General features: G+C 37.6%; 1 protein-coding gene across 1 annotated transcript in view; it reads right to left on the bottom strand.

The window, feature by feature from the left end:
• Window positions 1-12,809, bottom strand: part of LOC134756050 (solute carrier family 25 member 32) — a 36,265-nt gene extending 23,456 nt beyond the window's left edge. Inside the window, exons 1-3 of the mRNA XM_063692843.1 lie at window positions 12,455-12,809; window positions 11,004-11,157; window positions 8,751-9,000 (exon numbers count right to left, since the gene is read on the bottom strand). Coding sequence (XP_063548913.1) covers window positions 8,751-9,000; window positions 11,004-11,157; window positions 12,455-12,605 — 555 coding nt within the window. The 5' untranslated portion in view covers window positions 12,606-12,809. The remainder of the gene's footprint in view (window positions 1-8,750; window positions 9,001-11,003; window positions 11,158-12,454) is intronic.
• Between the last annotated feature and the right edge of the window lie 1,892 nt (window positions 12,810-14,701).

Genomic DNA, 14,701 nt, shown 5'->3' with positions numbered 1-14,701 from the left:
AGGACCTCGTTTGTGGCGACGACAAACGTTTTGCTGTCCGCGATAATAATTTATTGGCGTTAACGACATCCTTATTAGCTTCACGTTACGAAACGCGCGGAATTGTGTGAATAGTGCTCCCAGTTGCACGTGCCGGCTTCTGCAAACACGGATCAATAGCGGAACAGGAAGGTCACACGGTGCGAGCTCCATATTGATCTAACATGTATAGAAACGGAAATTCTTGTTTCCTTGTATTATGCAAATATGCATGTATATTACAGATACAGAGGTCTTCTCTTCACTACGGCAGTGGAAAAGAAAACCGGCCAAGTGCGAGCCGGACTCGCGCACGAAGGGTTCCGTACCATTACGCAAAAAACGGCAAAAAAATCACGTTTGTTGTATGGGAGCCCCACTTAAATATTTATTTTAGGGGCGGGAGGGGGTCAAGAAAATGCGACATGTTGTGATAAGGGGGAGGAGGAAGTCACAAACTTTGTGACGTCACTTTAACCAAAGTCACTTTTACATTTGTATTTGTAACCGAAAATGGTTTTGATTTTTTTGCAATGATATTCGTTTTTATGGATGTATTTTTATTCCTAATCGTTCGTGTTATAAAATTACTTACATTGCTTTTGTCGAAAATAAAAATTTGTTAAAATACTTACCTGAATGTAAAAACGTATTGAAATTATTGATTTCATGAAATAAAACTATGGAAACGGATTATATCGCGTATATTGAATTTATAATACATCCCGACGTTTCGAACTCTTTACAGCGTTCGTGGTCAACGGGTGACTGAGGAAAAATTACAAAGTGCAAAAATACCCACATACTAAAATAATGAACAATCATAGACTACAAACTTTAAGGCTGGTTGTACATGCAAAATCGGTTCATAAGGCTAGTTATACACTATAATTATTTTTCAAGTAAAGATATATATATATATACGCGATAAAAACTATGCCGGCTCCAACCCTACACCACGGACCCGAGAAGATTTAATTCCCTCCTAAATTGTAGGAGGGTATCCCAATATGGGACCGGCAACAAACTCGGCGGGACACATCTTTTCAAAACATCAGAATGTCCAGCATCATCCAACACTAAGGTCTCACAGTCTATGTCTCGCTTGCTCCTTTATCAGATGGACTACATGATCCCAAGCTGGTGGTAGAGAAAAGCCATCTTCCCTATTAAAGTTTGGATATTTCTTAATCTCAATGGCCTCGTGCAGCATTCTGGGTATGTAACGCTTCTCCTTGGCAAGAACCAGAGGCTTATCAAACTTGATTGAGTGATTGGCTTTATCCATGACATGCTCACAGACAGCAGACCTAGGTCGACGGTGCTTGACATCAGCTATGTGTTCCTTCACCCGAGTGGAAATGCTCCGTTTCGTCTGCCCGACATATGATAGGCCACACTCACAGTCCAGCCTGTACACACCTGCAGTCTGTAGAGGGGTATTGCATTTTACAGGCCTCAGAAATTGTGACATCTTCTTCATTGGCTTGAAATATGTTTTTATAGAAGCACGCTTCAAGATGTGGCTGATCCTGTCCGTGACCCCCCTGACAAAAGGCAGAATGGCAGGCCTGCGCTCGAATGTGGGGATCTTAATGTGGGACCTCTGGTTGACCCGCGGTATCCTAAGCTCGTTTGCCTGGAGCGCGCGGCGATATAATCCGTTTTCATAGTTTTATTTCATGAGTAACTATCGCGGTAACCGAAGACAATATTATTATTGATTTCGTTGAAAATGTAATTGCCAAATATGTGACGTCACACCAGGGGGAGAGGGGTTAGCCAAATGTGACCAGGTGTGACAAGGATGGAGGGATGGGGTCACAAAATCTTCAAATTCGTGTGATGTAATTAATGGATGACCCCTTTCATACATTTGGGCTGGTCCATTTTCTATGGGTAAAAACATTTTTTTACGCGGTACCGTGGTTGGTCCCATAGTAAAAGTGTTACTCAGTATAATCCCAAAACCTCCCTGGCAACTGGAATGCCCTTATTTTTTAATTTCACGAGAATCGGTTGAGAAACGCAACATGTAGTCGAGGACATCTGGACATACGAAAGCATTTTAGTCCAAACTAAAACGGAGACCTTCGCTCCGCTCGGTCAATAAATGCGATAGTAATTATCTGGCTGTTGCTTCTTCACGCTTAAACCATTGAACCGATTTAAATAAAAATTTATATGGAAGTAGTTAGTAGTAGAGGCCAAATCATCATCATCATCCCACGCGAAGAAGTTGCGGGCAGAAGATAGTAACATAAATAATATCCAAAATAAAGATACGGTGCCCAAGCAACACAAGGCAGCTGAATATTGTTTGAATAATAGAGCATGCCGTACTGTAAGCTGAATAAGCTAGCTGAATAATGTCTGTAACAGCGCTGTTACAGACGAGGGCCTGGCCACATGTACGCGGTGCGACGTCGCCGACGCAACGCGGCGCGTTTTGCGATCGGCTTGATGCAATCTTTGGCGGGGTTGGCGGCCATCCTCTCAAAGTTTACGGTATCACCGGCACCAGAAACCGTGCGGCGGCCTAAAGTGGAACCCAAGCCGGGCGTCGTGCAGAGTATAAAAGGAGGTCTGCCTTTAATGTTCAAGGAGAGAAAGTAAACCGAACATTTGGGTATGCAAAATTCTAAGTTGTAGGAAATACTCTAAGATCTAAGCTCAAATTAAGGTAAATGAAGAATAAGGTAAACTGAGGTTACTTTTAATCGCAGGGAAACATTGATCATCGATTTTTGAGAAATAGGGAGTTGATTTTTGAAGAGATCATTAAAGTAACGTTGGCGACCTTAACATAAATACATGATGAAAGCGTTCAGAAACCAATTAAAAGTCGATGATCAATGTTTCCCCGCAATTCAAAATAACCCCAGTTTACATGCGCTGTTAGTCAGTATTTTTTTTTTTAATTTATTTAGGCAACAAACAGTCATATTATACAAAAATGATGTAATAATAAGCAATATGTTAATAGACCTTGAGTGCCCTACCTTAATAAAATAATTTCTAATCTAAAGTAGCTAGTGTAGGAGCAGTAAGCGGAAAACAAAGTTATCATTAATTAACAAACTTATCAGTAACTTGAAGTGTATCTATATTCATTCATCCTTGTATATGTATGCACGGGCAGGTTGCTTACTCGTACATACATCCACACGGGGTACACAAAGAATGTTATAAATTATTTATGCATAAGTTACCTATTACAATGTAAATTATAGAAGTTGTTACAAAAAATTAATTATACCTACTTAAATAAACAGTTTGTTATTGTTTACAATTTCGATTTAAAGTGAGTAATAATTTATTTTTTTAAACTCACAGGTTTTATACGAAAAAAGATCAATGTGGGATACATTTATATTATAATAATTGAGACGACGGTTGAAATAAAAATTTGAGCAATATCTTGTACGAGAGAAAGGAATAGAAAATAATTTCTTATGGCGTGCAGTGCGTTGAGGTATCTTAAATAATACCAAGAAGTGAGGGGGAGTCAATAAACCTGTTAATGATTTTGTAGAGAAACATTATATCAAACTGTGTTCGACGATCTTCAAGTGTCAGCAATCCATAGTGAAAAAGACTATTTTTATATGAGTTTCGACTCCGTCCCATACGGAAGTCGATAGACTAGAGAAATTTCCTTTGTACACGTTCTATCCTATTGATATGACATTTAAAGAAAGGGTTCCAAATGATACACGCAAAATCTAGGATTGATCTGACTAAACTGTAGTATAATATCATGTATGTCATTTCGTTTTGAAAAGGCTTACAAACCCTTAATATAAAACCAAGTTGTTTTTATGCCCTTTGAACAACGATATTTATGTGATTATTAAAAGTAAGTTTATTATCTATTAAAACCCCAAGGTCACGGACTTTGTCAACCCTGATTATGTGGTGATTATTTAATATATAATTATATGTTATTGGATTTTTGTTACGTGTAAATGTGATAATATTGCACTTATCAGGATTAACCGTTTACCTACGGGAACTTTGAACACCTAGTCACCGCTCAATTATACAGAAGGTTTGGGCACAAATTAAACAGCTTACAACTGAATAACAGCAATAAAATAGCTGTATAAGTGTGTTCATAGTGGTGAATCAGCTGAATAACACTTGTATAGAGGCTGTCAAACGCTTCTATACCGCTTTCAAACCAAAGTTATCCAGCTTTGTATACAATGAAACAGTTATTCACACGTTATTCAGCTTTTGGTTCATAAGTACATCTTTACAGAAAATATATTCAGATATTATCTCTAAAATACAGAAAATGTGTGTGATTAAATCAATGTTTTCTGTCTTCCATTTTAATTTGTGAACTTGTGTCAAAGTTTTATAATAGTTTCTGAAGTGAACACAAAATGAGGAGGAGATTTAATGTTTACATAACTTCAATTTCATAACGCATGCCACTTTACTGTAAATACATATATATATTTCAATGAACATTTTAAAGCGCCGCGTAAATAATGCACTGTTTAAAAAATAAATATAGACATTTTACTAGTCCACTTTTAAATATGTAATTTTTTTGCGGTGTTCAGGTGTTTTAGTGATAAAAAATATACTTTAACAAGTTATGCTACTATAAAATTCGTTTTATAAATGAATAAACGTTGGTTTTTCAGTTCATTTTGAATTCTTATTGAATTGTAGAGGTTAGAATATAAGCAACCGTAATGGCGTCCGACCGTGCTGAATATAAGCTGCTGCCACAGATATTATTGTGCTAAATTACTGAATAAGCATTCACATTAATCGCTTACTGAGCTACATTTTAGATAATGATGGTTTTAGAACAGCAAGTTTTGAATAACATCAGTATAATAGTAAATTGTTTTCTCAATATTAACGACCATTAGGGTTCTATACACAAATAGTAAAATCCATTGATCCTCTTACTAGTTTGATGAGAAACATTGTAGGTATGTAACACGGGCGATATATATTAAATCCTACTTCCTACTAATATTATAAACGCGATATAATATTTAAGTTATTATATGATAAATATCACAGAAATCACACAAGTCGGTACGGCACTGTTTTGATCATGCTTTTTAGGGTTCCGTAGTCAACTTCTTATAGTTTTGCCATGTCCGTCCGTCCGTCTGTCTGTCTGTGTGTCTGAGGCTTTGCTCCGTGATTGTTAGTGCTATAAAGCAGTAATTTGGCATGATTATATTAATCCGACAGTCGTACAATAGAATATATAAAAAAAAATTTTTTTTCGTTTCAACCCTATAGTGTGGGGTATCGTTGGATAGGTCTTTCAAAACGAATAGGGGTCTTAAACAAACATTTTTTGATATTGAATTGAATATTTTCGGAAATAATCGCTCCAAATGAAAAAAATGTGTCCCCCCGCTAACTTATGAGCCATGAGTCCAAAAAATATGAAAAAATCTTATAAATAGAGCTTTAGAAAGACATTAAACGAAAACTATAGCGAACATGATCAGTTTAGCCGTTTTTGAGTTATCGCATAAAATCTCCCCTTCATAGTAAAAAGACGTACAGCCACAGTTATTAAGACATTAAATGGGGTTTTGAAGTTATTTGGCATTATTTATGTAAATAAAGTAAAATTTTAGATAAAATTGCTTGTTTTACTCGTTCAATTTTTATTTAATATTTAATTTCTCTAAAACAGTTCATTCATTAGCTGAATGAGTAATGCTGTTGACTATTGGCAGTTTTAGAACGAAAAAGTAAAAAATTAAAAAGACAACTTGTGACATATTTTAGAAAACTGCAGTAATTTTAAAATGATTTGTTAAATAAAGTATGATAATCAGTGGGATTGTTCCCACGAAGTATCGAGTTGAAATTAAAACCATTCAGGGCCGTTTTGCATAATAAACTACAACTAATATTACAAGCGGAACTCCTTTTCTAATTCCAATTATTAGAAAAGGAGTTCCGCTTGTAATATTCGTTGTAGTTTATTATGAAACACGGCTCAGGTCTACAGCCCCTTGAAGCTGTAAAAAAATACCAACTTCTAAGTTAACGTAAAAAAAAGGTATGGCCCTTTATGCCGCAAAAAACCTATATTTCGACACTCAAGGGAATCAAAATTTATAGGTTACTTCCCGTCGACCTAGAACTATGAAATTTGGCAAGTAATATCGTCTTACACTACAAGTACAGAAAACAATCTGAAAACTATAAATTTGTAAAAAATAAAATAAAAAAGATAAATTCGTACGGAACCGGAATTTGTATGTGGGCCCACATATTTTTTTATTCCGAATTTGGTAATTTCCACCGCTTATACACAAAATTTATGCAATCTTAATTTGAATAAGATGATAATAACTGCATTATCCTGCTTGTGTGTTGCTTGGGTGGTTGTCTGTGCCACACAAACGTAATTCCACGTGAGGATAGATTCGGTTCGCAACGCCGATCAAGTAGCCATAATAAAAATGGTTTCTGATTACTATTATCACAAATTAAACGTTCTTTAAATTGATACTAATATTAATTAGGTAGTTCAATTAGGCTAAGAGCTAGACTCAAATTTGTGCGATTTGTGCAAAAGGTGGGATTTTTTCGATAGCGAATGTATGCGAATTGTAAGGGGGAAATTCAAAGGGCTAGTGGGGGTAACAGCACCACTTTTCAGCCCGGCAACATCGGGTTTCTAGGAGCGTAGGAGCCCCACTACAAGGATCAGAATTCAAACTGTGGACCGCAATTTTTGCAAACGTACATCTCATTGGAGCCTGCTCTAGACGGCATGGACGACAGGCCCCAATTTCACATCGGTGACATGTGCGACAATTGTCACAAAATATAACATATGTAGAATTATCGGTTAATTATAAAATTGTAATAGTCACCTGTCGCTTGAAAATTGTCGCTCGACATATGTCACTGACAATTGTAGCCGTGGCGAAATAGGAGCCAGATGGTTATCAACTGTGGTAACCTTTTGTTTAAAGGTAGATATTAACTAGGTAGGGGTAAAGGGGTATAGCGTGAACACTCGTTCGAAACGTACTCACGTTTCTGATTTAAATTTATACATATATGTATATATTTATCTCTTTACCTTTCTCTATAACGATTTCCGGATATAGCGACGAAATTTCGGTGGTCCCTTCATCGTCGTTATATCCACTGTATTTTGAAACTGTTATAGTTAGTGAGTCGAGTGAATTCAGTCACAATGGACAATCACTAATCATAAGTCTCGTGTGATATTCTCAACACTACCTATTGTTTCATTGACTACATAAGTACATAGTGCACCAATTCTCGAGCACGTTAAGCAACAACTTTGCCCCCTTGTAAACCAAATTATACGAACGCGTATTTTAAATATATTAATAACGGGTCACTCACGTATTTTTAATACCGCGGGTAACGCGTATTTTGAATTAAATTAGACCAACGCGTAACTACGTAAGCAGTGTTTGCCCGCGCACCTCGCATCTCTCACACTCGTAATCTAGCAAGAGATTTCGCAACACGACTTATCTATTAGAATGTAAATATTATTGCCATGCGACGGGTTTATCTACAAAACATGTGAATGATATTTACCGAAGGGCCTAGAAAAACAAGCAGAGCGAAAATGAAATCATACCTAATGCAAACTTTGCTGTTAAATAAAAAGACCGGCCAAGTGCAAGTCGGACTCGCCCACCGAGGGTTCCGTACAAATTTAACTTTTTTTTTATTTTTTACAAATTTATAGTTTTCAGATTGTTTTCTGTACTTGTAGTGTAAGACGATATTACTTTCCAAATTTCATAGTTCTAGGTCGACGGGAAGTAACCTATAAATTTTGATTCCCTTGAGTGTCGAAATATAGGTTTTTTGCGGCATAAAGGGCCATACCTTTTTTTTACGTTAACTTAGAAGTTGGTATTTTCTTACAGCTTCAAGGGGCTGTAGACCTGAGCCGTGTTTCATAATAAACTACAACTAATATTACAAGCGGAACTCCTTTTCTAATATGTGGAATTAGAAAAGGAGTTCCGCTTGTAATATTAGTTGTAGTTTATTATGCAAAACGGCCCTGAATGATTTTAATTTCAACTCGATACTTCCGCGCGTTCCCGAGATAAAGGTTATTGACAGTCAGACAGACGGAAAACAAAGTGATCTTATAAGCGTTCCGTTTTTTTCTTTTGAGGTACGGAACCCTAAAAAGTAATAAAAGCGTACGGTCACATGTAAGTAGGACTCCATAAAAAAGCAACAAAAAAATTTTGATGGCATGAGACTCAGCTCGACTCGCACTTGGCGGGCTTAAGCTATTTGTGGATGTGACGTTATTTAGCGACTATCGGAGACTGCGTGGGACAGAACGATAGGTAATTGTGAATAGTTAGGTGCCTAGGAAAATCAATGCCATGAGAAATGTGCTATTTGGGTGTTTATTAGTTTCTCTAAAGGTCAGTAAGTAAATTTAATTAAAGAAAAGACTGATTGCATCAATCATAAAATACTGAACTACACTCGTCATTAAGGCCGCGTCTGATGCTATGCCGTAGACACTTAGGGTCTCCCTACATATATCGTCGCGGATTCGGCAAAAGCCGATAGAAAAAACCTTTAGCCGATTCCGCGTCGATATATTTGGGGAGACCCTTAGTCAATGCTAGACTGTCTCAGTCTTAATGCTTTGATCTTATATGCCAAAGGTCCATTTTTCATAATAGCTAGAGTAATAAAAATTAACTCACCCGATATAATCCCCTGACCCCCTCAGTCCTATAAATCTTGCACAGTCCATCCACCATCCCCTTGTATCTCTTATTGTCAGCAACATGTTCTTCACTATACTGCAGGCAGAGTCTTGTCTTCACCACCCAGATGGGGTTGGTCATGATGAGGGATAGGACTCCGGCCTCGGCGGCGGCGAGCATATGCATGCCGGGACCGAGCGGGTTGCGCGCGTTGCCGCCTTGGATCCATGTTTTTATTGCGTTGTAGCTGGAAACAAAAAAACGATATAGACATACTGTCTAAAGGGTCCCACTGGCTATCAGTCTGCCGGACGATATCGACCTGTCAGTTAGAACAAAACTTTGACAGTTTTTTTTTTTTTTAACCTGACTTGGGCTCTATTGCACCTAGGGCCATTAGAGCGGTAGGACTGTGTGGGAGGATGGTAGCCTGGGGAAAATCCAGGACCCTTCCGCATCACACGAGACGGTTTTGCTACGCTGGAATACTCCTAAAGAGTTTTCGCTCCAGCGCAGATCGGTTGAGCGGTCTCAACCTGATCTGAGAGTGTAAAGGGAATCGAGCTAATGGGAGTTTTGTCGCTGGTTTGCTACAACCTAGCCTAGCCGAGAAGACTCCAGCAAGAAACTCAGCTAGGCCCGACGACTGTCGGAGTGATGCTAACCGGTACGCGGCGGTACCGGGTTGATAACGGACTGAATACTTTGACAGTTCCGAACAACTGACAGGCCGATATCGTCCGGCGGACTGATAGTCTGTGGGCCCCTTTAAACAGAGATTACAATGCTTGGCTAAGGGCTGCAGAGAATGGCCCGTTCGCATTCTAGGCAAAAGTAAAGATTTGGTAAAACAGATGTCCACAAGGATGGTGTTGAAAGTACAGTAGCAAGGCTACGTTAAGACACTCGAGTCATAAGACAAGTCACAACCAGATATAGGGCTCTAGCATCTATTATAACACCTTTAGGTTTTCTATCTTAGTGTGAATTCAAGTTTTTGAAGAGATTAGAGTAAATTATACTTGGCCATATGTACCCAAATTGTAAAATAAAATGGCGTGAGTTGATGTCGGTGTGAGCTACAGCAGATGCGAAGATCAGTAAGAAAGGCCACTTAAACCCCAAATCACATAATAAGTGTTATCATACAGAACGGCCACGCACCGCCCCGCACCGACTCGAACTACCTCGCCCCGCGACAGCAGATTGACGGCCGTTTGCCGGCCGCTCAGTACTATTTTTAAGCAACTTACTCACACTATGACGCATGACGCGTGTACAGACGTGCCGTTCACAGTTCACACATAGAAACGCAACTGATTTTTGATGTATAGCGTGTCCGCCCAAATACAAATACAAGCAAGTATCTATGCATGACTATAAGAGTTCGGAATTAAACACACTTCACAAGTCAGAGTGTACACAACGGACAACAGTTTGCAGAAAACAAACCATGGGCATGTTTTCTTTGCACAACCCAGTTTAAATTGTTCTTATCACTTTCAATATTTGCCATTATGTAATTTGATAAAATTAATGGCATAGCATGTCTGACTTAAAAGGAAAACATTTGGGGGTAGATTTTACCCACACCTTTGATTATTTTAACCTTTTGGACGCCAATGACGGATATATCGGCACCGCAGGTCCGACGCCAAAGACCGATTAATCCGTCACAGACCACAGAGCAACATAGACCTACGTGCATGTGCATAAAGTTCAATTTCAGTTTTGACACTTCGCTGACGTGGCGTCCGAGTGACAGCTTTTGTGTTTGACACGGCGTCGAAAAGGTTAATCAAATCAGCCTTGTAACTATTTTATCAAAAGGTCAATCAGTTGCTATTAGTATTCTATAGTAGTACCTACAACCCGTTATCCATTACCTACACATAAAATGTTACTGCAGTGTTGTGTTCCTGTAGGCCTAGCACATGATTGGCGTGACAGTATCTCGCGGCGATATAGACTACCCGTCTTTTTCTAACTATGTTAATTAAAGAGGGACGGGTAGTCTATGTCGCCGCGAGATGTGCTAGCCCGGCTGGTGGTGAGATAGGAGACATCAGGATTTCTTTTTTCACTTAAGATAGAAGGAGTACCACATATACATATGCTAGGTGATGGTTGATGCATGTTTTAAAAATGGCAATAAGTGCCAGCCGTCATTTGGGTTTAGGGTAATTTGCGTATTTTTAACATGCTCTTCTTATGCCTACACTTTGAAAGATAGGCTAAAAGTCCACTTACAATAAGAAATAGAATCCCCATGCGGAACCGGAGCCCCAGACGTTGGGCGTGACCCCTCTGTACAGCCCCTTCACGCCTTCTTTCTTCACTATGGTCACGAATGCACTGCTGAGCCCGTCGTACCTATGCACTGTGGCGGTCCGGCCGTCATTCACTAGAATTAAACACTTAGTTTATAATTTTATCCAGATTAACCCTACAAGACCTAATTTAGAAAGTTAACTTATGGATTTCCCAGTGGGTGAATGATCTGACCTAATTAAAACATAAAATCTAGCTAAATGCCTGACACTGGCAGATTGAAAGAATACTTAGGTAGGATTTTTTTAACTTATGCCTTATGCAGGTAAAAAGACAAAAAGAAGATGTATCACTCTCTAAAGGTGTTCTGAAGATCAGGAATAATTTACATTACACAACTCCAAGTAATGGTGCTGTAAGGCTGCCTGTCCACTGAATTAGTATGAGGCAGCAGAACATTGAGCGAGAAAAAAAATCTCCATTCCACTGCGCTATTGGTGGATTTTACCTCACTCACCACTTGGCTGCCTCACTGCTCTTGTGGAGAGGCAGCCTAAATGTAAAGTCAATATGTAATTAAATGCTTAGAGTGTGTTGTTTACTGATCTTTAATTATTATCAAATTTAAGACATCATTTATCTGTTATGTTACTTAAGTATTTTACTTGATGTTAACCACCAGCTTTGTCAATATTCAGCTCCATCTTTTAAGTGGTAATATTAAATAATGCAGTCATGGGATAATAATAGAATTCATTGGAAATACTATGAATCATTCATAGGTTTTTATTAGACATTAACCACCACTACAATGTGTTTATAAATAAATATTAGTGTTTTTAATTATAATTATAAACATAAGACTGCTATACACCGTGTTTTTATTGAATTCCGTTAACTTTGAGATATGGTTACATATGTTTAAGAAAACTAAATGGCATGGATAATTTGTGAGAGACTGAAAAGTGAAAAGTGAAAACAGTATATTTTTTGTCCACTGCTGGACAAATTAAGTAAAGGAAAGTATATTTTATCATGTTGCCTATTAAATAACCCTAAGCAACTACTTATGTAACACAAAAATCTACATTTATTAAGAACAAGGAAAATAAATGAAATCCGCACATTCAAGAAAGTTCTTCCAGATATCTATAAATGACTGCAGATGTGATTTTGTACGAACTTAATTGCACAAAAAATATACAGCTGCCAAGAACGCAGGAAGTCGCTTCTTTGTATAAACGATGCATTTAGTGCACTTTCACTGCAAGTGAAGTTCAAGGCCATCAATATTACCACATGACCAATTTTCTTTCCATTGCAACATTGAAGATTGGCATGTCTATAAATCTACACGTGCATGCGAATGGTATTTTTATCAGAAAGAGGCACATGGCAACTACATTAATTTTCAATGTACAGGAACTCACCAGCAAATCTAATTTTAATGAGGTCCAAAGGGTGCAGAATCAGCGTAGACGTAACGCCACCCGATATACCAGCTACCAGGTGCTCGTATTTAATGTGGCTTAACAAAGCCACTTTCGAAGATGATGGATTTGGGTTCTTCATGGTACTCATGATTTATAATTTATAATAGATCACAGATATATACTTTGCATTTTGTTTTCACAAAACAATAAGCCTACCGAAACACACTTTCCCAGAAATCTTTAACAAATGTATATTTAAATGAATTTTCACTAAGCATATTTCTTTCGTAATATTCGACGAAATTGCATTGTACGAATCACTTTCCTCCATCACATCACGAATGCACAGATTAAAAATAACCACTACGTTTTAAGAGACGGAACTTCCTTAGTGGCCAATGGAATCAATTTAGCATAGGTCTAGTGACACACGCACAATATGACACGTCAAACTTGAGTCAAGCAACGTGAGTGCCAACAATAGCGAGACGAATTGGGCTGTACGCACGCATTCCCAGCATTTACCGATTAATTTTCCGTGGTACCTCTGGGGCGATACATAATAAGATAATTTTTAGCGATAAAAAATAAAACAAATAACCATTCAGTATTTTATTGTATTTTATTAAAAAAAATTACAAACATTACAAAGCCTATTTTGCTTTGCCACCTTGCTCGGACGTGTTTAAATAAATTGGCAGTGTTATCTTCTTCAGAGAAAATGAGTCATTTTGTCTTCTACATTCATTACGTAATAGTAAAACAGAAAACAAAATATAATTTTGTGCCACTCTCGCAGGTTATATTTGTCGTCCTTTCTTGTCTGCTCATTGGCTGGAAATGCTGAACAGAATCTGCTACAAGTGACGCCGTTTCACCCACTGTCTGTAAATGAAAAATACCTAGTTATCGATAGTTACCAAGAGCAGCACTAGTGTTACGAACAAAACAATTTTTAACAATTTTTTTACAAATAAAGCATGCAATCGTGCTTTCACGTTGTCGCGAAATGCGCGATAATTGTAAATAACAACCCAACTAGCAACACTAATTCCGGAAACGGAACACAAAGATGACAATATACAATATTTATGGTAAGTGACGCAACTTTTTCGTTTTCTGCAAATATGGCGATATGTTCCTAACTTACTCTGTTTCTAAAAAGTTATATTCAGTGTTTGTGGTCGGAGATTTCCAGATTCCTGTTCGTAAAAGCAAGCTAAGTATTTAGAGATAAGAAAAAATATAGCTATTACCTAATTCACTTGATGCATAAAGTTTCTGTGCAATTATATGTGTGGTCACTACAACTAACTCCCTCAAAGCTGTTGGCTTGCACGCAAGGTGCATGATACAAAACTGCGGTCTTTGACCATCGGGCATACAGGTCATGTATGCAATAAAAGGGGTATAGCTTACCTCGAGGCAATGCAAGAACGATTCGCATGATATTCAGGTTTGGCACGTGTAGTGGGGGCTACAGTTGTCTGTGGGACAACTGGTAGCTTGTTTCACCGCAAACTTGGTATGTCGGGCCTCTAATAATGAAATATATCTTGGTACCAGGGTATAGGTCTATAAGTAACAAATAAGAACTGTTCAATGGTGAAAGTTCAGCCTAAAGGTGTTGGCAATCAATAAAATAAATAAGAATCATTCTATGAACGATTCCGTCATAAGTGTTTGACAACTAATCTACAATAATACAATAGGAGTCTAGCTGTACTGATTAACAATATAAAATAATTATCCTTATAGTTATTTAGGTAATCTTAGTGATTCAAGTAGAATCAATTTTACCAATCTTTAAACAGATCATGCCGAGCTCACCTATGACTTCATCTGGGGTTCTGGACATCTCTTGACTGGTAGTGTGAAGTTTTGCTAAGGTAAGGATTACCATATTTCTACTATACAGAAACAAGTTACAATTATAATAATGCAATGTTCATGTGTAACTATGTACATAAAATAATATAATCTATGCGAAGCAGATATTTCTATTGTAATACCTCTGAGTTATAATTGATGTTGAATCGGGCAAGAGTATCAGTGTTAAAGAATCTAAGAGATGACACTGTTAACTATTCCTAACAAAATTATGTATCAATCTCATCCCCTTTGGTACATATTTTATGGTGTAGCGTGCTGGGAATTGATCAATAAATAAGAGTAATGAAAGGTTTCTGTATGGTGAATATAGTCATCCTATCTTAAAAAACAGTAAAAATTATTAAAATAAAG

This window comes from Cydia strobilella, chromosome 3, assembly GCF_947568885.1.
Source record: "Cydia strobilella chromosome 3, ilCydStro3.1, whole genome shotgun sequence".
NCBI lineage: Eukaryota > Metazoa > Arthropoda > Insecta > Lepidoptera > Tortricidae > Cydia > Cydia strobilella.
The sequence above is the reverse complement of the archived record's forward strand: the minus strand, read 5'-3'. Positions and strand labels throughout refer to the sequence as shown.